Source organism: Phodopus roborovskii, unplaced genomic scaffold (assembly GCF_943737965.1).
Source record: "Phodopus roborovskii unplaced genomic scaffold, PHOROB, whole genome shotgun sequence".
Taxonomy (NCBI): Eukaryota; Metazoa; Chordata; class Mammalia; order Rodentia; family Cricetidae; genus Phodopus; species Phodopus roborovskii.
In genome coordinates, this window is record NW_026126517.1 from 11,921,989 (window position 1) to 11,948,658 (window position 26,670).

General features: G+C 42.4%; 1 protein-coding gene across 1 annotated transcript in view; it reads left to right on the forward strand.

Annotated features, from left to right (window-relative positions):
- Ets1 (ETS proto-oncogene 1, transcription factor) overlaps positions 1-26,670 on the forward strand; it is a 64,622-nt gene that overhangs the window by 24,882 nt on the left and 13,070 nt on the right. Inside the window, exons 2-6 of the mRNA XM_051197035.1 lie at positions 7,133-7,252; positions 8,716-8,916; positions 11,722-11,799; positions 12,917-13,165; positions 17,549-17,809. Of these exons, the coding sequence (XP_051052992.1) occupies positions 7,133-7,252; positions 8,716-8,916; positions 11,722-11,799; positions 12,917-13,165; positions 17,549-17,809 (909 nt within the window). The remainder of the gene's footprint in view (positions 1-7,132; positions 7,253-8,715; positions 8,917-11,721; positions 11,800-12,916; positions 13,166-17,548; positions 17,810-26,670) is intronic.

Below are 26,670 nucleotides of genomic sequence, written 5' to 3' on the forward strand. Positions count from 1 at the left end.
CTGAAGTCATTCCTTCTGCTTCCCTGTGCTAAGTTCTCCATCATGGTATTGTTGCCTTAACAGTTCTGTGGCCCCATATTCTGTGGCTTCAGGTATATCTGTCTTTTAAGCTTTCATTCTATTATACTAATTTATCTCAAATCCTCAAGACAACAGAATATTAGTAGGTGAATTGACTTATTGCTTGGATTAATGTATATTGTGTATTTGAGTATATTTGGGGCTTCTCAGTTTCTGTTTACTTTGAGAAAATTTCATCAAATCTTTGTGTAACTAATTAGTCTTATGTTGTATGTACAGCAACCCATTATGGTAACTCAGGGATGAAGACAGACAGGGAGGAGCCATGTTGTGGTTTAGCCTATGTGCTTCATGTAGAAGGAAGGAACCCTTCCCTTAGTCCCAGGAAAGGAAAAGAAAGGCAGTAGGTGATGCAAACAGGTTTCCATAATATCTTTGGAGGTTATCTGTATGAAATGCAGAGTATTAGAATAGTTTTACTTGTTTAAATATCTTCAATTTATCTAATTTTCAAACAAAAATAAATCTTGTCATTTTCGGCTTCAAAATTTTGACTTCTCTTGATTATATTTATACAACCTGTTCCCACTGGTAGTGGAAATGAACAGGAAGACTGTATTTTTTAAGAGTGGAAGGCTGTCTTTTGGCTGTGGTTGGTCTGTCTTGTTCTGTGACTGTATGCTAAACCCTTCTGGAGTCTTGCTTTCCACAATTGTAAAATGGGAACCTGAAGCATTTTTCCATCATCACCCCACCCCCAGGACTATCGCATTGGGGATATAGTGGAAAGGTATATGAACAAAGTCTTAGCAAACCATGAGGTAGTTTCCCCTCCCCCTCTCTTGCTGCTCTGTTTATGGCAATAACCAACACAGGAATGGGAGGGATTTTTGTCAGATACTAGAGTTTGTCCCAGCGTAGTATTCACACAACAGTAGATGTTCACCTGGGATTTCTTGTCTTTGTTTCTGTCTCTCACTATTTTACTGGTGGATTCCCGATGTTGTGGCCATTTCTACATCACTTGTTGAGAACAGCAGGAGAAAGAACTTGTAGTTCTGTAAGGCCCTTAAGCCTTGAACATCTTGCTGAGTTAAAAAAAAAAAACTCAAGTTCTCGGTAACAGTGTTGGCATGAGAAATTCTGTCTTAGAGAACTCCAAAGAATGGTAGAAAAAGACACATAAGATACTTTTTAAGGGTTCTTGGTAACTGAACAGCCCTTAACTTTGACTAACACACAAACAGAACAGAAACACTTGTTTTATGTTTCACTTGAAATGGTATGTGGTTGTCAGGGCTGGGCCACATTGAAACATGGGCTCAGTCTGCCTGTGGATACCAGGAGAGTTGTTCTACCTGTTTCTGGCATCTTGGCATGGGTTTTTTACTCACTGGCTTCTGTACCAGTGTCTTCTCAGAAATATAATGTAAATCCTCTAAATATTATTGCAGAGGCAGGATCCTGAGGAACAATCAGTAGACACGAAGTCTAATAAACAACTCTAGTTTCCATGCATTGTGTTGAGAGTCTCCAGAGATTGGCATACTCTGTCTTCAAGTCAAGCTCTCTACATTTTGAGAAACTGTTAATTGAATTTAAGGCACTGCCACTATTACCACAAAGGTAATTTCAGTATTTTTCTAAGAAATGCAATTAGGTAATATTCATGGAGAATCTGATTAATGTCCAGATACCACTCCTAAGATTAGAGAGTGTCTGTAATAATACAAAGTATTACAGTAACCAGGTAAATTTAGGAACAATAGTAATGTCTGTTTTCCTAAACCATGTCATGTTCTCCACCTGCCTAATGATTCATCATCATCATCATCCATATGAGATTTACCATAACTTGCATAATCACAGATAAAATTGAGGGACCTTTTGTACTGGTCTTTTAAGTAACAAGCTAAATATATCCACTTTTGAGCATGATGATAGATTGTTTTTCCCTTTGAGACATGGTTTCTCTGTGTAACACTCCTGCCTGCCCCTCCTGCCTGGCTCAAACTCACAGAGACCCACCTATCTCTGTCTCCCAAGTGCTGAAATTAAAGGCATGCGCTACCATGCCTGGCTATTGATCATGTTTTAAATGCAGTGTCCACACCACTAAAAAGATAGTCCATTCAGCTGTTCACTTACGTAAAGAAAGGACTTGTTTTTTTTTTTTTGTTGTTGTTGTTGTGTTTTGTTTTTTTTTAAAGTCTAAATCTTGAACTTACAAATGCAGAAAAGTTCTGACTTTCTTTTTGACATCCTTTGGTTCCTGAAACAATGACAGTGCTCTCTATGGTAGCTCTCTATGGTAGCAGGTGTCTCAGATGTGGGAATAATTTTCTCTAACTTGCTTAGGAAGACTTCCCAGGGGACCCACAGCTTAGATCTTACTACAAGATAGCTGTATGCGAGCTAGAATTTAGAGGTAACATTGAGGTGGACAAGCCAAAGTAGTTCCAGAAGCTTCCATTAGATTAAAACAAGTGAGATTGTGGTAATGCTTGCTACCCTAACAGGTGGCAGAAGCCTGCATGGAAAAGCATCCACTTAGCACTCCTGGTCAGAGCAGTCTACCAGAGTGCCATACTAGAGGATGCATCCTCAAGGAACCCTCTTTTCCAGGCTCTCTGCTGTGGTCCTTGCTCTTGGCTGCTTTCTCATGGACATCACATTGCCCCAGCCTTCATGTTTAGAAGATAATGTGGGGCCACTCTGCCAGATTCATTCTATGTTCAGTTTATGGTAGCCCCAGAGTTAGTCTGTTAGCCTTGGCCTACATTTTCCACATGGGGTGTTAGCCAATTTCCATTCCCAGTAAAATATTTTTCATGAAGTTTTTAATCTAACGGAGGGAACAAAGACAGAGAGCAAAACCCACACAGTTCAAGTTCCTGAATTTATGTCAGGTGGGAGTGACAGGAACAAAGTTGATTCAATTGAGAAATACTGAGTTCACAAAGTATTTGTTGATTGACTCGTGTTTAGCTTTGTGCTAGCATCTGGAGATGCTGGAGTTTTCCCTACTCTGAGGACATGCTCCCTGCTTAACTAAAGGGCGCCTTTCTCTGGAGTAAAATTAACCTGTGCTCCCAAGGAGAGACCCTCCAGATTGCTTAGCCATTCTTAGATTGGTGAAATAAGGACGAATGGGGAACATTGATGTATTTCTTAGTGACTCATTTGGTGATAATTCCTTGTTTGAAGGGCTCAATGCTATGTAATCAACAACTGTCCCTTCCCTGAGCCTTTTCTTTTCCTTTTTTCTTTCTTTTTTTTTTTTAAATTCCAAACTGTGGGATTTTCCATCATTTTGTTAGCTTTCCTGAAGGCATGCTGATTCTTCCACTAGAACTGTTTTGGGGGGCTGTTTCAAAGCAATTCAAACACTCACTGGGACTTGAGATTACTTGTCACTGGCAGGGTCTGGGAGAGTGGCTGCAGTGAACCCTTTTCTTCTTAGGAGGGCTCAGACACTGGGTTGCTTTCTACATCATGGAAGCTGTCCTCAATCATGCAGTGTCACCTCTGTTCATTTTGACATTCAGAGGTGAAATATTGGCTCCTTTTTTGGAGGTCACTGATTTTCATCATGTCTTTTGTATGTATTTAGGGGCTTCTTCCCTCTTTCCCTTTCTCCCTCCCGCCCTCTATCCCACCCTCCATTCCCTCCTTCCATCCCTCTCTCCTTCCTTACTTTCAACTAGCCAAGGAACTTCTAGAACAAGCTAGCTGAGGAACTTTTGTAGTTTCCTCTTCTGGAACCCAATCATCTTATACCAGTTTCTACATGTGGGGACACAGAGTTCAGGCTTTTAAAACTCATGGCAGTGAAGGTAGTCACTGCACAAAGTCACAGAAAAGCTAAGAGGGCTTATATTCATGGAGAAATTGACTCAAGATGAGTTTAGAAGATGTTTGATGTTGGCTCTGTGCATGTACTCATGTTGGAAACGTGGCCTACAAGTGTGGGTGGGTAAAACTGTGTGGGGTCTGGCAAATGATGACACTGGCAGGTCTGCAGGATTTGATACCCCACTGTCCTTTCCCTTCTACATAAATAATAAATTGGGACTTTTCCATATACACTTCAGGATTGCCTGACTATCTTATCAGTATTGCTACTTTTCCTAGTCAAAGCCACTATCATCTTCCACCAGAACAAATGTTACCATTTTCTTAAGTCTTCTTAAATCCACTCATGTGCACCTAAACCACTCTTTACAAACTAGCAATGCAGTGAGGCCATTCCTCTGGTTAAACTTCAGCAGCTTTCTATTTTCCTTAGGATAAAGTGACCTATTCTCTAACATTGTCTCCACTTACCTCTTCAACTGGATGTCAAACAGCTGCCCTTCTGATTGCTCTGATTCAGTAGTTGTTCTTTTTTCTCTTGTTCCAAGTTTTATTTCTTTCTCTGTAATTTTTAAAACTTAAATTTGTTCTTTCAAAATTTAGTGTGTTTGTGTGTGAGTGTGTGTGTGTGTGAGGGAGAGAGTGTGAGAGAAAGAGTATGTGTGTGAATGAGTGTGTGTGAGTGTGTGTGTGTGAGAGAGTGTGTGTGTGAGAGAGAGTGTGTGTGTGAGAGAGAGTGTGTGTGTGAGAGAGAGTGTGTGTGTGAGAGAGAGTGTGTGTGTGTGTGAGAGTGTGTGTGTGTAGAGTGTGTGTGTGAGAGAGAGAGAAAGTGTGTGTGTGTGAGAGTGTGTGTGTGTGTGTGTGAGAGAGAGTGTGTGTGTGTGTGTGAGAGAGAGAGTGTGTGTGTGTGTGAGAGAGAGAGAGTGTGTGTGTGAGAGAGAGTGTGTGTGTGTGTGTGAGAGAGAGAGACAGAGAGAGAATGTGTGTGTGTGTAGTGTGTATGAAGATTGCTTCACTCTTACCTCCTCACCATTACTGTAAATCCTCCCCGCAGTCTTTTCCCTATAGATAGGATTTTTACTTTTATTTTGTGACTCAGTCTAACCAGGGCCATCTGTTTGACCTTTGGTTTGGAACTGTCCATTGGAGCCTGTGTCATTTAGCTCTTACATTATTTCTGTCCCCCCTCCTGCTTTGTTCCCTGTACCTTAGAGGGGATGGTATAAATGTCTTGTTTAGGGCTGAGCATTCATCTTGTGTAGCTATGAGTCCCTTCACTCACTGGCATTTACTGCCGATTAAGGCTGGGCGTAGCATTTGTTGATGAGTGTAAACATAAATATTTAGAAGGCTGTTTGATGCTATGGCAATTTAGCTAAACAACCTTATTCACTTGCCCACTACAGCCTCAAACATCCTATCCACGAGTTTTTGATAGGGCTTACTGTCCCAGGCATGGATTCTGTCCTGTGGAGTGGTCCTCAAAACCAGAGAATGGCTGGTGACCCATAACAATAGCACTACTGTTGTACAAGTGTGCACATATTGATCTTGTAGTTTGTAGGGCTCACAGCTTTGTAAGACCATTGCTGCCTTTCTCCAGTAGTCTCCATAGCACATTTTAGGACTCCGAAGAATAGTTGGAGAGGAGAACGCTTCCGGCTTACTTTTAGCTTGATTTCTCTATATCACTCAACCAAGGCATGTGGTGACAGGACTGTCCTGTCTCTACACTCATTTAGTAAAGTGCTCAGATTCTTATTAAGCCATAAAAAGGAGATAAGATGATGGGAGATGTCATTCTGTAAATATGTTTCTCATATTAGATAATGAATAAAACACTGTTGGCAACAGGAAAGCAAGGTAGGTGGGACTAGGAGACAAGGAGAATTCTGGGAAATGTAGGAGAGTCAAGATGTAGGGACTTAAGGGAAGAGGTCCAGACCCTCTCTCTGGTAAGATAGGACCATGTGGAAACACTTTGATTAACAGAAACGGGTTAATATTTAAGACAGAACTAGCCAGTAAGAAACACTAGTAACCGACCAACAGCTTTATATCTAATACAGTGTCTCTGTGTGTTATTTGGGGCTCACATGGATGTGGGACCAGGCTGGAAAAAAAACTACATGTAACAATAAGAGGGATGCAAATAGGAAAAGAAGTCAAAGTGTCCCTGTTTGTAGGTGATACATTATTGTACATAAACAGACCTTTCCTAACCAGTTAGCTTTCAGGATACAAAATTAACATGCAAAAAAAAAAAAAAGTGGCCTCTTTATCAGTGACAACAGCACTGGGGAGGAAATGAGGGAAATCATCCAATTCACAGTGACCTAAAAAATACCTTGGTATAAATCTAACCAAGGAGGTGCAGAGCCTTAACTTTCATCTTTTTGATACTTACCTCATGGCCTTCCTTTACGCTGTGCCTAAGATGGTGTTGCCTAAGTTTAGTGCTCACCACTGGATTTTGTGTTGAAAAGCAGACAAGTAGGCTCTGACCCAATAGGCCTTCAGTGAAACTGAAAATTTGTGTCTGATCATTTCCAGGAGAGACTGATATGTCTGCTTGGGGCACCACACTCTGAAGGCTAGAGTATACTTTTCTTCCTTCATTTCTGAGAGTGCCCAAGCTCTCACACTAACTATCTCTCTGCCTCTGGCATGTTTTTCCTGATCCTCTGGAACTGCAGCCATTCCTGTTCTAAGCTAGCATCCATCTTCTCCTTTGGAGCCCATATTGACATTGTATTTAAACATTTGTCTCTATAGATTTTTATTAACTGAATCTACTGCGTCTGTCTTGGGCAGTGCTGTTTCTGTGTTTCCTGCTGTGTTTTGTTCTGTGCTAGTCCCATCTTTTGCATATTTCAAGCACAAAGCAATTCTTGGTTGCATGAATAATATTGTTTCTTCTTTTTATAGGTAACTGAGAATATGTAGTAGCACAAATGGTTTCAATGAATAAGAAAGATAAATGGGGGTTGTGGATAGTAGAAATCAGAAGAAAGAAGAAACATCTTTTGTTCACTATGGTACAGAGCATTGTAAGCAAGACATGGTTTTCTTTTTCAAAGTGGCCTAGCATATTGTGGAAAATCCCTTCAATTTTACCTACTGTGATGAGGACATTAACAGGGTTCTTTCTCAGGTTGCATTCTCCAGTTCATTCACACCCTCTCATCCTTTGTGAGTGGTTAATTACCTATGTGGTTTTTGTGTTTCATATGCTGTTTTTTTCTTTTCCTTACAGATGTGGAATGTGCAGATGTTCCACTGTTAACTCCAAGTAGCAAAGAAATGATGTCCCAAGCATTGAAAGCTACTTTCAGTGGTTTCACAAAAGAACAGCAGCGACTGGGAATCCCAAAAGGTATACTTTTTACAGTAGGAAAAGGGGTCACTCAGGTTAGATCCTTAGGGAAGTCTCATTACTCTCCTGTAGCTAGCTAGCTAGCTAGGTTGGTTTAGATTAGTAGCACTGGAATCAGAAGTGATGGGCTATCCACGAGACACAGGAACTGAAGACCCACCTTTCACAACTTGTCATCACCATCTTGGTCTTAGGACAGTGTTTCCCAAACCTGTCTGTACATCTGACTCTCTGGACTTTTGAAACTTTCAGGTAGACCCCAGACCAGACCAATTCAATCTCACCAGCCGCTGATGTCTTTATTTTATAAAATCCTCAAACAATTCCAACTTGAAGACAAGTTGGAGACATTTATTTTAGGGTCAATCTGAGATACCGTGGATGAACCCCAGGTGCTGTGTTCTTTATATTTACGCTCTGTTCTCTTCCATGTACTTGGGCGTAGTATGCTTGGTTTGTTGAGAATGGAAAGGGTCTGGAGTTGTCAGAAAGAAGTGAACTGAGAATTTTCAGCTCTGCCTAGGAACATTTCTTGGGTGGTCAAGAGTGGAAAAGCTTTTGTTATTGTTAAGAAAGTTGAAGGAAGGCTGTCTGTAAATCATGCCTCTTTCACTTCTGGGTAAGAGGTTTCCAGCATGGCTAGACTGGAGCTATGGTTAGCTTTTTGGAGTGTACCTATATATTTTTCTTCTGTTTACAATTTTACCCCACACCTGGGTGGAGAACATTCCCAAATGTTTTTTGAGGACCAGAAGCCAGAGAAAAATAACTTCTAAGCCCTGGGTGTTCTAGCATTTCATGAAGTTACCTTTTGGACTCAAGCATCAGTTATGTGGCCACTGAAGCCTGTTGTCATCTGAGCCCCTTTGGTGTCACTGGCAAGTACAGCTTTGTCAAACCTTAGGTCATGTATACAGATTATATGTCATCACTGTTATTCAAAGTAGGGCCTGTGGCAGGTGCAGACTTTGCATGGCATTGGTCTCATGTAGTCACTAATAAAGACATTTGAATGACTTACTATTACTAATTGTGGTGATTACTGTAAAACCCAAGTGTCTAAGATAAAAATAATCCAGTTTAAAAACCTCAAGTGTATTGAAGAGTTGAGGACAGAAGCGTTTGCAATTTGTGGAAAACACTTTATACTATTACTATCGCTATTAAAGAAGGTACATTCCTTTATCTGGGGCTTTTACAACTTTTAATGGAAATAAGAACGAGAGAGGAGATCAGTGGAAATCTTGGCCTGAATGAAAACGGAATCATTGCTGGCTGACCACAGCTCTTCCTACCTGGAAAAATAGGGAAGATGTGATGCTGAGTGTGGGGAGAAGTATATGAGAAGAGCTGCAAAGTTTGACAACACAGGATGCTGCTCCCTAGATCTGAGGGTAACTAGTATCCTCACTGTCCTCTCCCCAGCCTGATGTACTACATCCTCATTTGGTCTCTCTTTGCAGACCCCCGGCAGTGGACAGAAACACATGTTCGGGATTGGGTGATGTGGGCTGTGAATGAGTTCAGCCTAAAAGGTGTAGACTTCCAGAAGTTCTGTATGAATGGAGCAGCATTGTGTGCCCTGGGCAAAGAGTGCTTCCTCGAGCTGGCTCCAGACTTTGTCGGGGACATCCTGTGGGAGCATCTAGAGATCCTGCAGAAAGGTAAATATGTGAAAACAGGGAGGAGAGGGTTGTGTGGAGTTTCTCTAAGAGTAGGAGACAAGCTAGCCCAATAGTGTGATGCCCATGCCATTGTTTGTGGGTGTTTAGCCATGGCATAGATGGTCTGTAGGGATGTGTTTAGTACAGAGCTTGGCACAAAACAAGAGCTCAATAATGCAGGTTTATTTTTCTTCTGTGCATTAGGAGTTAATATTTTAATTTTTAGCAAGATAGTACTTCTTTAGCATCTTGTATGCAAAAACATGATTTAGGTTATTTTCTTAGACCCATACATTGTTTGAACAAATAGTTTCCACATCTAAAACCTGACTTAAAAAAAAGATGTCCCCCCCCAGTAATTTTAATATATACTCTCTTGCTCTACAGTGTATACTGTCTGGTAACAGGACTGTATAGCTTCTCCAATCTTATTAGCAAGGCAGGTTTCTCTGCCACTCACTGGCTTGAGATTATGGCAGTGTAGAATACCTTTTACATTTGGAGCCAAAGCTAGGGGTTATATCAGGACGTGGTGTTGCAACCTTGTAATGACACAGCCTCCTCTACCGGCCTCTACTAACCTTTTTGGACCAAGTGACTCATGTCCCATAGCTCTGGCTGAGTATAGAAACAGCAGAAGGCGGCAAACTTGGGTGTTTCTGCACTTATTTTTCTGAATTTCTTCTTAAAATAAATTATAGTTACCAGCAGTCAGCAGTGCCCTAGAGCTGACTGTAAGCCTAGAAGCCTGCTGCCCTCTGTAACCAGGCCCACCCTTTCCCTGTGGTCACCAGGCCCAAGCTCTAGCACAGCTACTGTGGACAGGGAACACAGCTCATTCCATATAATACTTTCCTTTGTTTAAGAGTATGCCCTACTCTCAGGGCTGAGGAGATACCCAGGTCCCATTCCTCTAGGCACAGAAGTGCCATGTTCATTCCTCCTCAGCTTCTTGTTGAAAATAATCAATGTTTGAACACAGTCAAGGATTTGGTGGTTCTTCCTATGGCTGAAGCTACTGAGGAGTGGACAACAGCCTTAGTAAGCATTAGTAGTATACTGGTGCTGACCCACTGACATGAGTGACCTGTTCCTAAGAGGAGAAGAGAGATGTGTTAGGCTCCTCACAGAGCTGGTTTAACTGCTGGCTTTGGAACACAACAACAGGTTGCACCAGACCATGAAGCCAAACATAGTCTGTTAATACAATGCTTTGAAATGGAATGAATTCCCACAATGAACATACCAGGAGCTCAGGGGTAATCTCAGCCCGCTATGGGTCATGTATATTCATATCCTTGATTCCAAAGTTCTGTAAAATCTATTTTCTTTTGGAATTATCCCCAACTAGTCATCAGCACTTTAAACTTTACTTACTTCTAAATCTTTTTAAATTTCACTTCTCATTCTGCGTTCATGCTGTGATATTGTGGGCTTGTGGGAAACTTCCATCTCTAAGATAGGATTAGACTGTGGACTACTTTTATGCTGTGGATTACTTTTAGGGAGTTGATGTGAAGTAGGGTGTCACTGAGTATGTTTGAGAAGGCAAGTCCTGTCATCCCAGGCCATGCTCCTTTGCCCGAGGCAGTAAAACTGTCCTTCTGTGGACTCATGTATCTGAAGAGCTGATCAGATTGTTTGTGTTCAGGACAACATCCATTTTGTGATCAAACCTGAGCCTCATGGCAGCCAGAGAACATAGCTGCTTGGGGTGGAGTTGGAGGCCAAAGGTGCAGGGGATGTTTCAATCTGATAAGCTGTGCAAGTAGAGTTTAATCATTTTATCTCAACTGGGAACTTTTTTTTTTTTTTTTTTTTTTGAGTGCAGGCATAAACTTGTTTTCCCAGCAGCCTTTGCTCTCTGCAGGCTAGCAGATACCTGAGGAAAAATCCATATCAGTTGTCTCCCTTTACAGTTGATTTTTATAGTGAAATACAGCCCAGCTCTGTAAAGTATCAATAGCTACTGCATTTCCAGAGCAGCCCGGGGACCCTGAGACCACCATGACAGTTCTGTTCTCCCCTGTGCTTTCTCTCCATCCTTTTTGGGTCCCAAGGAAGTTGGCATGTAGGCAGTTCAGTTCAGATATGTTACTTCTCTTACTTTACATAAGCCTTCATGGATCACCGAGTGGAGTCACCTTACCAGTGTCCTGCTTCTTGTCTGGGCCTGAATTTGAATTCCAAGAACAATGAGAAAAGAACAGGAAAAAAAAAAAAAAATCCAGACATCCGCAAAAAGTGGAGGATACAAAAATCTACTTACCTGAGGCCTGAGGACTGAATGTGTTTCTGAAATGTGTCTTAGTTTCTTCTTCTTCTTCTTCCTCCTCCTCCTCCTCCTTCTCCTCCTTCCTCCTCCTCTTTCCTCCTCCTTCCTCCTTCCTCCTTCCTTCTCCTTCTCCTTCTTTTTAATTTACTAGTTGGAGTGTTAAGCACTGATCACGGTCCTTGTGACATCCCCAGACAAGCCTGAAGATTCAATTCTCTGAAAGGGGAACACAAAGATATCACAAATGAGGGCTGCCCATTTTCCCAACTCTTTTTCCACTGGGTCTCCTTCCAAAACAGTACATCTTATTCCACAGACACTGAAATGATAAACTTAGCCATGTTTTTGTGATCTCATCCTGAGACAAGGCCCCAGTCAGGCAACTAACACACCAACTCCTTTAATATGCTTGCAAATGTCTTAGAAAAAAAAGGTTGAGGCCATTGAGGTCCTTGTGTGTCCAAGATCCTTGTAGACCAAGTGGCACTTGCATATTATCTTTATTTCATTCCCTGATATGTTTCTTACAGAGGATGTGAAACCATATCAGGTTAATGGAGTCAACTCTACCTATCCAGAATCCCGTTATACCTCGGATTACTTCATTAGTAAGTGCCATTTTCTACTCTCCTTCTGTCTCTTGGCTTTTCATGATAGGGGTCTTAGAAAAGCTCCCTGTCTTAGTCATTCTAAGATGCTTTAGTAATATCTCTATAGAAAGCAATATTTTCTTAAGTCAGGTGGTGGTGGCACACAACTTTAATACTAGCACTTGGGAGGCAGAAGCAGACAGATGTCTGTGAGTTCGAGACCAGCCTGGTCTACAAGAGCTAGTTCTAAGACAGGCTCCAAAGCTATACAGGGAAACTCTGTCTCAAAAAATTAAAAATAAATAAAAATAAATAAATAAAAAAGAAAGTAATATTTTCTTAATTATATTCTGCTTCTTGTTCTTTACTTTGTGACTTTTCACAAAGTACAAGCATTCTGCTTGGGTGTATGTGTGTTTATCAGTCTACAAAGTTGCAACTGGAAAGGAATACACCATAGCCAGATTTTGATCTTACTTAGCCCCATGTGTGATAGAGGCCTGGAAAGGGTTGAGTTAGGGATTTGATTTTGTCCCTCAGGTTTTCCTTGTCTATTATTGAGGATGACAGTGTTTGATATGGGAACCTTCTGGAAGAGTGGCCCTTGTAACATCACATTCTAGAACAGAAAATAAAGCCTTTTTTTTTTTTTCTTTAGTGTAAGATACCTTAGGATACCATAGAGGTGACCGGATAAAAAGGTTACCATTGAGTTTCTCTGATGGCTCAGTCTTTAAAGGTAGTGTTAAACAGGTGGGATGCCACTTTTATCTTTTTTATTCATTAGAGTTTTTATTCCAATGAAACACTTATATTCACTAGATATCAAGAGGTTATCAAGAGTGTCACAAATGTTGTAGGCATTGTACATATACAGTCTCACTCTTCATCACAGAGGAAGATTTAATTAGCCTTATTTTACAGACAAGTAAATTAAGACCAAAAAGGAAGGTATCTTATCAAGGACTGCAGATAATAAGTCATGGATCAAGGTTGAAACCAAATCCTTCTGATTTACTCTCCTTTTCTTCATTAAGGGTGTCAGCTCATATTGCATGGTTGGTCCTTGACAGGTGGTAAGAATTGCTTCTTTTACGTTGCAATCTCTCCAATTGTGAACATTCTCTTTTTCTAGGCTATGGTATCGAGCATGCTCAGTGTGTTCCTCCCTCAGAGTTCTCAGAGCCCAGCTTCATCACAGAGTCCTATCAGACGCTGCATCCCATCAGCTCAGAGGAACTCCTGTCCCTCAAGTATGAGAATGACTACCCTTCTGTCATTCTCCGGGACCCTCTCCAGACAGACACCTTGCAGACAGACTATTTTGCCATCAAACAAGAAGTGTTAACTCCAGACAACATGTGCATGGGGAGAGCCAGCCGTGGTAGGTCAAATTTACTTTTGGATTCCTTGGGTATTCAAGAATGACCTCAGTTTATGAGTTTTTCAGGTCCTATTTTACTCACGTATCAGTCTTAGTCTTAACAATTTTGAATGTGTAGACAATAAGACCCTTTTACCATGGGAAATTAGCCTTATACAACATGATGGCTATAGTCAAACTTTCTTTTCCACCACTAGTCCCAAATAATGACACAGAGACTTATTATTAATTATGAAAGCTTGGCCTTAGTTTAGGCTTGTCTCACTAGCTCTAATAACTTATATTATCCCATTTACATTAATGTACATTTTGCCAAGTGGCTTTTTACCTTTCTTTTATTCTGTATGTCTGACTCCTCTGTGTTTTGTTAGCACCTCTTTCAAGTACCTAAAAGCGTCCTGAGTTCCTCTCTTTTTCCTGGAAGTCCCTACCTAGCTATTGGCCATTCCGCTTATTATTACACCAATCACAGCAATACATCTTCACATACTGTACAAATATCCCACAGCAGATGCCAAAGAGCTTGGGGTCCATCTTGACATGTGGCAGAATAATAATCAAATGTGTTATCAGGGTAAAATGGTTTGTCTACATAATACTTCTGCTTGGATTTTGAAAGTAGGCTACAGTTTCATTAAGAGCATTTTGTTTGAGATCATAATCTTTTGAAATTTGACATGTACGTTGGTGTTACTTTTAGGGTACACCTGGATCACACTCTAGAACCTGACTTAATACCTGGGATGGCCCTTGCTGTTCATCCTAGGAACTTATCCACTTGTGACTTCTTTGGTTTGGGAAGATACAAGATGGTTAACCAATGGTTTATTTGGAACTGGTCATCAACAGTGTGGTGAAAGTGTGTATTTAGCTAGGGGACCAGGGAAAAGAGGTGGCCAGAGGCTTCCAAAAGAAGGAACTCTTGTTGACAAGGCTATTATAATAATGATAAAGCATTCACTGGCAGTGAAGTCAGTGTTTCAAAATAGATCTGGTTGACCTGTTGCTACAAAGGTAAAATATACCTGATGTTCAAGATGAGGCCATACACATTTGACTACTAGGAGCAGTGTGTTCTGATTGTTTTGCTGTTTAGAAAAGTGTAGCCTGTTAGGAGGAGGAGCTTCTTCATCTAGTAAGAGCCCACTAGTTTCTGAAAAGCTAAAGATACCTTTCCTGGTGGGTAAATGGGAAGGTATTATAAGCAGGAGGAGTAGGGTAGTGATTCCTGCCTACTGAATGATTCCCTGTGGTACCTGTTCAGAGCTCTCCAGAAGGCTGAGAGCCAAAAGGAGTTACCCTGTGGCCATTGTAAACCATGCCTACTGTCATACTCTTCAAGTATTCAAGTTCACACTTCCTCCCAGCAAGCCTTGGGAGAGCTAACTGGCCCTGCACAGGGAAAGTCCCTGCAAAACCAGAACCTGAATGGTCCTTCTTAGACTCCTAGGTTGTTTGTGTTTCAAACCAAAGGGAATGGGTGGGCCCATGTCTGTCTTCCCCTTTCTGTCTGTCTTTTATTTTTGGGTATGTATCTAATTTAAATACTTATTCACAACTATATGCATCTGTGCACTTCTGCTCAAGCAACTTGAAGCCTCAGGACCATTTTCTTCCTTATGGGCTGGTCTCTGTATATATTTAAGGCAATTGAGTTGTGGGTTTGGGGTTCAGCTATGCTGTAAATCTGGGTGGATCTGTAATCATTTTGTTTTACAATTGTGGCTGGTTGGTTTTGCATTTGTGTAAATGCCCCTCTCTCCCTTCTCGTTTCTTAGTTCTTAGGTCCTCATTACCCCTTCAAACCCTAACTAGTGATTATAAACCCAAGCTTATACTTACTAAAGGACATCAGTATTTTTGTTTGTTTGTTTTTTCTTTGTGTGTGTGTGTGTGTGTGTGTGTGTGTGTGTGTGTGTGTGTGTACTATCATTCATCTCCTTCAAGCTCACGCTATAGACTTAAGGGGAAGACCAGCTTGTGCAGGCCTGCTTGCTGCATGGTAGATATGCTGTAACATGGCTGGCCAAGGGGCTTTTGATTCTGAGTGTTGTGATTGGTCTAGACTAAAGATATTACTGTTAGCTGACTATTAATAATCGTAGTATTCAGAATCTGTGTGATGGTATACAAAGTGCTTCTCTGACCCGCTTATTTGTGCTGTAAGGCTGGTTGTGTGAGTCCTTCCTGTGGGTGGCTGTAAGGCTACCCATCTACTGTTCGGAGTGTTGTTCAGTGGAATGAATTAGCTTTGGAAGGTTCTTGAAGAGGCATTTCTCAGAAAAGATGTTCAGTGCTTGTCTCAGGGCATGCTTGCCTCCCTGGTTGAACACAGATGCAGTACTGAGTGTCGAAGCCTATTGGATTCAACCAATGTTTTGGAGAAAATCCCTGTTAATGAATGTTTCCAGCTCTAGGGTTGTTAAATGGAACTGAAATGAAAGAGGCACTCTGCTCTAAGCCACAGTCTTAACCGAGTGGCATCTGGCGAGGCTGCAAGAGAGTAGTGATGCCCGCCCACTCTAGCACTTTTGCTAAATGAAGCTCTCTCAACTTCTGACTCTCCAAATATAAAAATGGCTGATAAGAGTAATTGAAAGAGACTCATGGATAGAGAATTCCTACATATTGTTGACTCAATGGGCAGGGCATCCTTTATGAAAATGTAAGTTTTCTTTCTTAGGCTTTTTGTTATATTTGTGCCAGAGTAGTCAATTGACAGTTAATATCCATAGCTGATATGAGAGAGCACTGTCTTATGAGATACTAGAGAGATTTCTGCCCTGATAAAAAAGGATATGGCTTTATGTTTATGAGCTTCTTTCCCGAGACTTTTAATGTAAGTTAAAAAATAGTAATGGAAAGGGACTAATGTGGTATTGGCTGGGCTAACTGGGCCATTCACTCCTCGGGCTCTGATTTGACTTCTGGAGGTTGCCTTTCTTTCAACAGATGAGCAGAGGGTAATGAGATGTGAACTTTCTGTCTTAAGCATTGTAGGAGGGAGCAGAGGGTAGAATGCCCACAGCAGTGGGTTGTACCAGAAGGACTTGTTTGATCTGGGCTTAAACATTTTTTGAAGCAATGTCTTTCCCATGTATTTAACTTGCATTTGGATAGCTGCTTATGTTTGACTTTTATCTTCTTCACCAGTCCTCACCATGATGAAGGAGGCATGCCACAAACACTAATCTGTGGTTGTATAAGGCACATATACTTGCGGATTTAGCCAGCTTTGTACAACTGAGAATTGATTTGGGGGGGTATTTCTCAGGCACATTTGTCACATCTTTCTATCTTTTGGCTTGTGCTGGATAGAAGTGGCCATCCCATCTCCCGAGATCTGCCTCCAGTTGCCTGAAAAGTCACTAAACGTGGATCATTAAAAAAAAATATTCCTGGGAATCTTTTTAGATATTCAGTGTATTTATTTTCCTCTTAAAATTTCCTTATTAACCCCTCTTTTCATGGCCTTTTTGCCAATGGAAATTCCTCCAGGAATGATTGCACAACTACAGCAGCTGTTTATAACCTGGTTTGGGAAATGAATGAACTTGCGTGATCTTGTGGTCAGTTAAGGATGCCGTAAGCAGCGCGCAGAGTGGGAGGGCTCTGACTCTGCTGTGGGCTTTAGCTTCACTACTCTCCCTTCTGCTTTTGCTGCCCTGGAGTATGGAGTCCAAGTACTACACTGTCCTCGAGAGGGTTTTCTTTTCCTCCCCTTGAGGGCATCTCATAACTTCTTTCTCTGTTTGAGAGGGTATCAAGGAATCGCTTAGTATTTGGGGAAAAATGCTTAAAAAGTAAGACTTCAGTTCCAAGGTCAAGGGAGGCCAATCTGCTCTTAGTCTAATGGAATCTTTTTTTTTTTTTCCTTTTTTTTCTTACCATCAAAATACTTTGCCAAATTGGGCCTTTTGAAATCATTTTATTGGCTGGAATTGAGAAAAAACAAAAACAAAACAAAACAGCAAGAACAAAAAATAACATTCAATCTGCCAGTGTCCTGTTTGCTTTATTCATTAATCCATTAAGTCTAATATATTAATCAGGGATCTCATGGCAAGTAACACTCCAAATTTCTACATTTCTGGCTCCAGAATTCTTGAGGTTCCAATAGATCGAGCAATAGAACCTGATTTCAGGTCTCTATGCTAGGAACCATAAGCCAACTGTGGCAGCATCCCTGAGGCTGTGGCCAGCCTCTTTCCCCCTAGTGTAGACTCATGACTTCTGGGGCTCCTGTATCCCTGGGCCCTCCCTCCCTCCCCTAATCCCTCTCCAGATCTGATTTGCAATCTGTCCTCCATAAGAGGGTTTTTACAGTTGTTTTTTCCCAACCCCTCCTCCCTGCCTTCTTCCTACCTCCTCCTTTACCTCCAGGTAAACTCGGGGGCCAGGACTCTTTTGAGAGCATAGAGAGCTACGATAGTTGTGACCGCCTCACCCAGTCCTGGAGCAGCCAGTCATCTTTCAACAGCCTGCAGCGTGTCCCCTCCTATGACAGCTTCGACTCCGAGGATTATCCCGCTGCCCTGCCCAACCACAAGCCTAAGGGCACCTTCAAGGACTATGTGCGTGACCGTGCTGACCTCAACAAGGACAAGCCTGTCATTCCTGCTGCTGCCCTGGCTGGCTACACAGGTAGGCACCCAGCCCCTGTCTAGGTGGCTATTTGCATGCTTCTGTGGGCCAGGTCAGGTGTAAGTAAGACCCAAGGGCATCCTTTTTTTCTTTTTGTGCAGAGTAGGTTTTTCTGAAGAGTCTTCAGTCTCAAGCAGTGCTGCTTGGGAAAAACTGCTAATTTTTGGAAGCCAATTGTACCGTTCTATCTCAAGGGTTCATTTCAAAGAGTAGTAGGAAATTTAACTTTGAACTTCTTCCATTTGGGGGGGAAGGGACCTATGATGACTGGGAATTTCTGGAAACTGCCTCATGGCTGGTATTGAGGGACTTTTGCTGGTCTGCTCTGGGGAGACCATTCCAAATATGATGCCAGAAGCTGGCTTTCTTAAAGACAGGGTTCAGTGGCCTGCATGCTGGAGAGTTTCACTGTATGGTTACCATAGCAGCTTGCTGTTTGAATTTAGGAACAGTGTTCAGAGCCCTGTTCAGATCCACTCTCCATTTCCATAGCAAAACACTTAAGAACAACAAGAATAACAACATCAACTTAGCTTTATGGTTGGTTTTCTTCCAGGTGTGAAAGCTATAATAAGAATAGTGGTAATTTCAGAAAGAGCCCCAAGAATGGACTTTGACAGAGAATCTGACAGTGGAGTAAGATAGTTGACTACTCAGATGGGCAGCAGTACATGTTACTTAACTCAGGAGCCTTGGAATACTTTGTCTGAGAAAAAAAAATCCAAGGAGCACTAAATAATACATGTGTCAAGCATTAGGTCCTTTCTGTAAGATTACAATGCTTCCAAGGCTTACAATGTGTGTTAGAGAAGAGCCTTGGTTAAACTTGGCTATTCAGGTGTCCTTTAGCAGCTGGCCTTTTACACTGTCCTTCATCTGGACAGATGAGGGATCAGTGTGACTGAACACAAACAACATATGTGATATTTCTGTTGACATACCTGTTTGACACTTAAAGTGTGCTAAGGTAGTAATTGGGATTTTTCTGAAAGTTAACTAATCTTATAAGAACCAAATTCATATACTTAGAAAAATTACTCTTTAAAAGATCAAGAATACATTCTATAAATTGCATTCCACAAACCTCTAGGCTAGTCACTACATCAGCAGTGTTCAGGAACTATGTCTATGATTGGGAGTGACAGCAAGGACCGTATGTAGAGTCAGGGGCCACAGACACTCTTGAAGATCTGTGTTCTTTTGGGAATACCTCCATGTATTTTCTTTGCAGATATTAGTAGGTGGGAGACTTGCCACATTTAACCTTTTTCTGTCTCTGGAGGGCAGATTGTTGGGAAGTTTACTCATTTTCATTAAATTATTTGAGATTAGAAAAAATACAGGAAGTCTTTCAAGGTGTACAAGAACGGCAGACCCTGGGATGGGGACTAGACTGTCTCTGGTAGATGCAGTGATAGAGTCAGGACGGGAAAAGGGCTGCTTCACATGGAAGACAAGGCCGTAGTAGTGTTCAAATGGCTGCCAGGGTTCTTGTCTGGATATTGTTTAGTAGGCTCTTCCCTTCCTTTCCTCCCTCATTTCACCTGCCTTTTTCCTCCCTCTGCCTCCCCTTTTCCTCCCTCCCTCTCCACATGGAATAAGGGACTAAAACATTCAATAAGTAGAGATGGGACAGTGATTTATCACTTAGCTTCCTCAAAGGCTAAACTTTTTAATTGAAAAAGAAAATATTTTTAAAGCCTCTCCACATTTAGTTTCTGTTTCTTTACAGTTGTGGATTTAACTTTTTCAGCCTCAAATGGTAGTGAGAACAATAGCCCAGAAACCAGAAGTCCCCTGAGCCCCCTCCCAGCTCTAACACACTGTGTGATTTTAGGCAAATTCACCTTGTACCTTTTTCTACTTTCGTGAACTGCTCACCCTTATCTTGACAGTAGAGATGTGTGAAAATGCAGTTGAACCATATCAATTAATTAAATGAGTGCTAGACATTGTGCTAGACATGGTGAGAAGAAACCCCTACTTGTAACAAATTGATTATTTCAGCAAATGAGCACCAACTGGGTGTAGATGATACCTCCAGGGGCTTTCTATCTTGTCCAATTTATCCTAACTGTCCTTAGACTTGAAGTAGAATATCTTTTGCTATGGTCCAAATAAAGGTTGGGATTTGTTAGGTGTGTGTGAGCAGACCAGATTTTCCCACGGGTCCTGCCTTTGGGGGCTATTTCCTGCCTCTACGGCAAGTTGTCTGATCCTGTGGCCTCATGGTCCCTTTTCATTTCAGAGACTGAGATGGAACACAACTCTCTCACCGTATGCGTTACCTGAGGTGATGACTACAGTGTCTACAAATGGGGGGGGGGGCCGTCTGGCTTTATGCAGGCATGGTACGATGGGCTGACATTTGAAAAGTGGAAGTCACTGTGTAACTCTTGGCAGAACTTTTGTCATGTTTATAAAAATCACACTCATTTTCTATCTCTCGTTCTTCCCCCCTTTTGTCCTAAAATCCAGTTGCTGCTGCTTGTTTGTGACCTACATTAGGGACACTCAGATTTGTGCATCCTGACTGTCTGCCCTGTACTGCATGCATGCACCTAGCAGAGAAGAGGATACAGCTTCCTGCTCTAGAGTAGGGGCTGTCATCTCCACAGGAATACATTCTCCTTCCTGTGATATCTTAGTTACTGCACTGTAAGTGTGGAAATCAGTTAGAAATTGAATTTTCACATTCTCTTGCACAGTTACATTCTTACTTCAAAGATAAGAAAATTGCATCAGCCTTCACTGGCCTCCCATGGCAACTTGTTAAATTAGGTCGAGATGTGGGGGCAGATAACATGGCTTGAAAGCCTGCCTGTTAGCTGAGTGAAGAATACATCAAATACGACGTTGGCTTCCGCCAGAATGTACCTTCTTACCTTGCTGCTTACTGTTATCAAACTGATACAATCTGAAAGCTCCATTTTCTCTTGTTCATAGATACATTCTGAACCCTTTCTAATTACAATACAGTGAGAGAGGAACCAGCCCACTGTTTTCTGTATACCTTACAGACCTCAGAGAAATGCTAAACACTCAATCTATGCTTGCATGCTGAAATAATCTATTTGCTGTGATTGTGGGCCTCTCCCTCCTTTATCTAGCACAATGTCTAGCATTCATTTGTTTAATTAATTGATTTGGGTGTATGCTTCATGATTTCAATTTCCATGTATGAATAAGATAACATACTGGATTATTAAGTAGTAGTCTCCTTTCCTAACTGTTCTTCTGGCCCCATTTGAGAGATGGTAAAACTGAGCACAAAGAACATACTTAATCCAAATTGAGGTAATTGCATTCTACAAAGAGGTGGCTCCTAAATAAATTTTTAGTGCTGGATGTCTTGCTTGAATGCACCATCTGTTCTACATGTTAAGGAATGGGAACATTCTGTGGGTATCTCCATGTCCTTCACAGAGGGATTAAGATCCAGGTGGCCTCTCATCACTAATTAACACTTCATAAATGTGGCTGAGGTTATAGGAGAGGGACAGAGCTGGGTTTGGCTTCAGCACAGAGTTTCTGGCCTGTCAATCACCATTATTGAACTTCATTCCATATTTGTAGTCACAGACACAGATAAAGGCCTGTTCCTATCCCTGCCACAGGTGCTATTCAGTTGGCAATCCATGCCTGGGTATACCCACTAGGTTGTAATCACGAAGGAAGGAAGTCTTTTTCACCCAGAGCCAGGAAAAGACAATGCTCAAAGCCATTCTTTAATGATCACAAAAGTATGGTTTGTATTCGCTCTCTGTGTCTCTCTGTCTCACTCTGTTTCTCTCTCTCTCTCTCCCTCCCTTCCTCTCTCTCTCTCTCTCTCTCTCTCTCTCTCTCTCTCTCTCTCTCACACACACACACACACACACACACACCAAAAGGAATCAGACTTAGAGGAAAAGCAGCTCCATATGTTCCTCTGTGGTCCCCTTAAATCGACTTTGGTCTGAATGAATTCTGTTCTGTCCTTTTCATAGATGACAGGATGGCCAGGCTAAATTCACACAGTAAGAAAACCACCATGATCTGATTGCAGTTGAGTTTCAGGGTGCAGGAGCCCAAAGCTATTGATAAAACACATATGAGAAAATAAACAAGTTGACTACAAAAGGAAGGCCTGCCAAGTCCCTCTGTTCAGGACATGGTCTGTGATTTTGGCATAGTAGCTGCACTCTCAGTCTTCTGAAGAAAACTGAGTTGCAAAATATTCTGCACTTAATAGGGCACAAAATGGCGACAGTGTTGGAAAAGTCACTGAGCCTAAGTTAGCATGCATCTGTGTGGATTACAGATATTCCAAACACAGGTTAGGGAAGGTGGAGCTGTCTAATATGTTACCCTGCACTAGGATCTTGTTGTAGTCTCTCCATGCAAGCACTAATGGGAGAAGACTACTGTGGTGGCTAGCACTGAGATAGGCTAGCCTGTCAAAGTGGGAAGAGACCCTGGTTGCCCACTTTGTGCATTGGATACATTCCCAGAAACCAGAGATACTAGATAGTGACTTCTCTGGGTTTCCTGAGTCTAGCAAGTCTGGAGGTAGCTCAGAGGCTGCCTAAAGTCAGCAAAGTCTGAGTGTGGGGAGTTCCTGGGCAGTGTCTCCATAGGGAAGGAGGCTGGGAACAAGAAGGACAGAGACTATTTTCCAGTATAGTTTCAGGTTGCAAGAAAGCTAAAGGAATCTTTCTGTCCATCAGCATCCCTGAGGCCTGTGGGATTCTTAGTCGCTATGCAGCCTGATGGCAGGTCCCTGGGGCTTGCGTGTGGTGGATTTGAGTCTCAGTAGTGTCCTTGGTTAGTTAGCCCGTGCTGTGCAGTTATGTCAATGGAGGATTACTTTGGAGTACCAGGGAGGAAAATTCCCAGGGTGGGAAGAGAGCAGGTCTCTGCAGCCTGTAGTGCCATTTCACAGTTTCTGCTCCTTAGCTGATTAGTGTGGTGACAGTTAATCATTTTCCACCAGTAGAAGAATTCCTATGGTTTGAGGGTTCGGCCACAGGATTGTTAACTTTTTGTTTCTGAATGTCTTAAAATTTTATGGGAGGACGGGTTCCTTATTTTTGCTCAAAGTTTTGAATTCTAGGATTGGCTGGGTTTCCTCAAAGCCTTGGGCTAAAACCATATAGCTGCCCTTGGAGTGGCTTTCTAGTCTTTTTGAACCCTTCTGCCCCCCCACACCCCACCCTTGGCATATCTGCACCTCTCTGAAACCTGTTTACATTCTGCATAGCAGGTAGACAGCTCCCCTTTCTGAGTTAGAGAAGTTTCTGAATCTCACAGTTTGGGGCATCACTGTTTCTTTAACAAACTCTCATTATGCAGGATGGAATTGGGCGGTGTCTGCTTGGGAATTCCATGCTGACTCCAGTGTGAAGCTCCACCTTTTTGCCTTCGAAACAGGATGTTTCCATTGAGCAAAGTGTAGCTGGCATGCTGTGAGACATCCTGGCTGCCTTTAAGCTATAGTCTTGGAAAGTCTCCAGGGCCTCTGACTTGTCCCAGATTCTCCGCCTCTGGGCTCTCCTTTTCCTTGTGGTACCTTTCTGTACCTGCTGGGGAGAAGCTGTTCCTCAGAACAGAGGCTTGATTCCAGAAAAGGACCCTCTGCTCCTGGGTGGGCTCAAACACCCAAAGTGTTTGGCTTCAATGACATCAGCATCCCTTCTGCCATTCAAGACTGCCTTCACAATGAAGTCCAGCTTAGACAAGTGACTGGGTGGCCACTCTGGGCTGATCCACCATGAGGGATCATGAGCATGGACTTGGGCTCTGCCACTGCCCAACTGTGTGACACTGGGAAATTTCACAACTGTTTCCTTTGTCTGATAAACAGTAGTATGAACGGTTCCAGTCTCATAGGCACAAGAGACTTAGTGAATTCATGGAATCACGTAGAACAGAGATGGGTACCCAGGAAGAACACCCAGAGTGATATCTCATTTCTACCTCATATTAATCTCGCACCCTTTCATCCTGGCAGTATAATTCTATGACTTTGAGGTCAGGGTATATATTTCACTTACAGAATTCCAGTAACTGCTGACTGTATCATGAAGCAAAGCAAAGCAAGCCCTTTGATGCCATCTGATATGCAGCCCAGGCTGCTGCGTATGTTGAGCACCTACTATGTCCTAGGCTCTTTCATATAGTAACATTTGCTAGCTTTTCACAAACAGTATAAGCGGAAGCTTCTGTTTTTCTCATTGGACAAGTGTGGGATCGATTTTGAGGGAGGAGGATGTCTAGACCAAAGCCACAGGGCATAGAAGATGCTTCCCAAAGTTTTCACATTGTCTAGCTAGCAATTAAGAAGACATCCAAAATAGTGAGAAGCAGATAGAAAGAGATGGTTAGCTATGCAAGCAATGTGTGTGGGAACATCTCCAAGACAAAGAAGGAACAGGGGAGGAGTCAGAGAAGCCTCCAGAACAAGCTGTGGGACAGAAGGAGTTTTGGGTAGGAAGTGACTGCTCTATCTGCATCTCAGCCTCTGAAATGGTTCAGCCAAGCTGGAAGGGAGTTTTTAGTCACAGTTTCCCAGTGGACAGACCTCTGTGTATTACAGGTCTAGGCCTACATGTCCCTTGTTATGTCCTGTCCCTGGCTATAACAGTCCCCAGGAAACCTGACCTTTGTATGAACATGGTAGAGGAGGTCTATCATGTCCCTTGCAGTAGAACACTTGAGCAGCAGTTAGTGTGATAGCCACATTAGACCTGATCCCACAACAGTGGCATTTCAATAACCTAGCATAGCTTTTCAGTCTGGCCCAGTGTATGATAGGACTCATGACCATGTGTCTCCATATTCATAGTGGCCCATGATGGGTTTTGGGGTTCTATGCATAATGTTGGCTTTAACTAACCGGGTGGTGTGACTCACATCTCCCTGATAGATAAGGAGAGTGAAAGTTCTCCTAGGATGACTGAATTCGAAAGATTAGACTGTGAGAGGAGGGTAGTACCCAAGGTGTTTACGAGGGTGGCAGGACATAGCTATGTGGAGGAGTTTGACACTCAGACTGGGAGGCTGGGTGGAGCAGTTTCTTGTGAAGCCCTCTCCAGGCTCCTTCTCTGGCCGCAGTTCTTCCAAGGCATAGGCTTTCAGCTCACGGCATTAGGGTGGAATGAAGTGTTTTTTTGTGTGTTATTTTCTTCTGTAGCTCCATGCTGCTGTTAATATTCTGTTTCATGTTCCAAAGGGCTGTTCAGAAATTGCGTGCTGGCTAAGGACTTATAAGAGCTAGTATACACTAATGCTCACTTAGTGCCTTCCCAAGAGTTACAATGGGCCAGACAGCAATGTTCTTCATTTGTGAGATGCAGGGTAACCTCTTTCCAAAGTTAAATCAGTCTCAGAGATGGATTGCCAGACTTACTTTTCAGGGTCTGGAGGCCTGGGCTCATAGCCCTAAGCCGTCAGTCAACCCATATTTCTTTTGTCTGCTTTCATAGGTACCCAGAACAAGGTGTTCCATTCATGATATTTACACAGGTAGAAAAAACTAGTCCTAGTCTGTGGGTTTAGAGCACTGTCCTCTCCCTAGCCCTGACCCCAGCCTGAGCCCTCTCTGGTAGCATCTTAAAAGGTCTGTTCCCTAGAAAACACCAGGAGGAAAAGCCTATAAAGAAACCCACTTCCTGACTTGAGCCTCACTGACACCAACTGGCTGTGCAAGCTCACGTGCAAGTTAGGCTGCGCACGATCTGACAGCGGTGGGCTTAGAAGATGGAGGTGGCTGCTTTGAAATCAACAGTTTTCAACCTGTGGGGCTCTGGACCCCCTCCTCCCCCAGGGGTCGCATATCAGATATTTACATAATGAGTCATAACAGTAACAAAATTACAGTTATGGAGTAGCAATGGAATAATTTTGTGGTTGGGGGACACTGTATCAAACTGTTTAAATGTATTAAACAGTGTGTAGGAAGGGTGAGAACCACTAATCTAAATGGAGGAAGCCCCTTTCAGAGCATGGAACAGCCTTGTTTCATCCACTGTTGTCCTCACTTGCGGACACTTGGATACCTGCAGGTGTGCATAGCCTCAGCAAAAGCAAAGGTCTCTCCTCACACAGTAAAAATGTGTAACTAACTGCCTTTTCTAGCCCGAGTCAGACTAGCCCAGACAGTCTCACCGAAACCTGCACCAGGCGGAACAGCCTGGCCAGTTGCTGCCCACTGCACTTGGTGGCCTGGCCAGCTTGCCCAGGCCTTGGAGGCTAGACAGGGTGCCCCACTTGTCAGTTAGTGATGGTGGACCATGTCTGTGGGAACACTAGGTAAGGTGGCAGGGGCTTGGGTCAGAGCATGAATGATTAGGGAGAAAGCACAGTGGAGAAAGAGGGTCTGTCTGTGACCCAGGGTTCCCCAAGCCAAGCCAGAGTGGTTTGCAATGTTTGCCCTTGCAAAGAAGTTTGCTGTGCTGCCTCTTCTGGTGTGCACCAATGTTTAATTAGAAGAAGGGTTTCATTCTCATCCTCAACTTTAAAAAAATCTTCAGTGGTAATTCTCAGAATATTTTAAAAATTATACTTATGTGATTGACTTAAAAAAAACTTGGAGTTTCTGCTTTTTCAAAGTTGCCATATGAAAGTTTGATTTCATTCATGGAAGCATCATTAATTTTTATCTAGGGAGTTGACGGTTATTTCTTTGAGAATTCTGGTTTTACAAAGCTTTTCAGCTGTCTGATGCTTTTCTGTGTGATTCCAGTGTTGTTTCCTGTGGTTCCCAGTTTGCTCTGCTCTGAGGTTGATTCCTTAGTGTTCTCATTCTCTTCCTTACTCCCCCAATGTTTATCTAATAAAGGCTTAATTTATATGTCTGTAAATTAAAGACATGCAGAAATTAC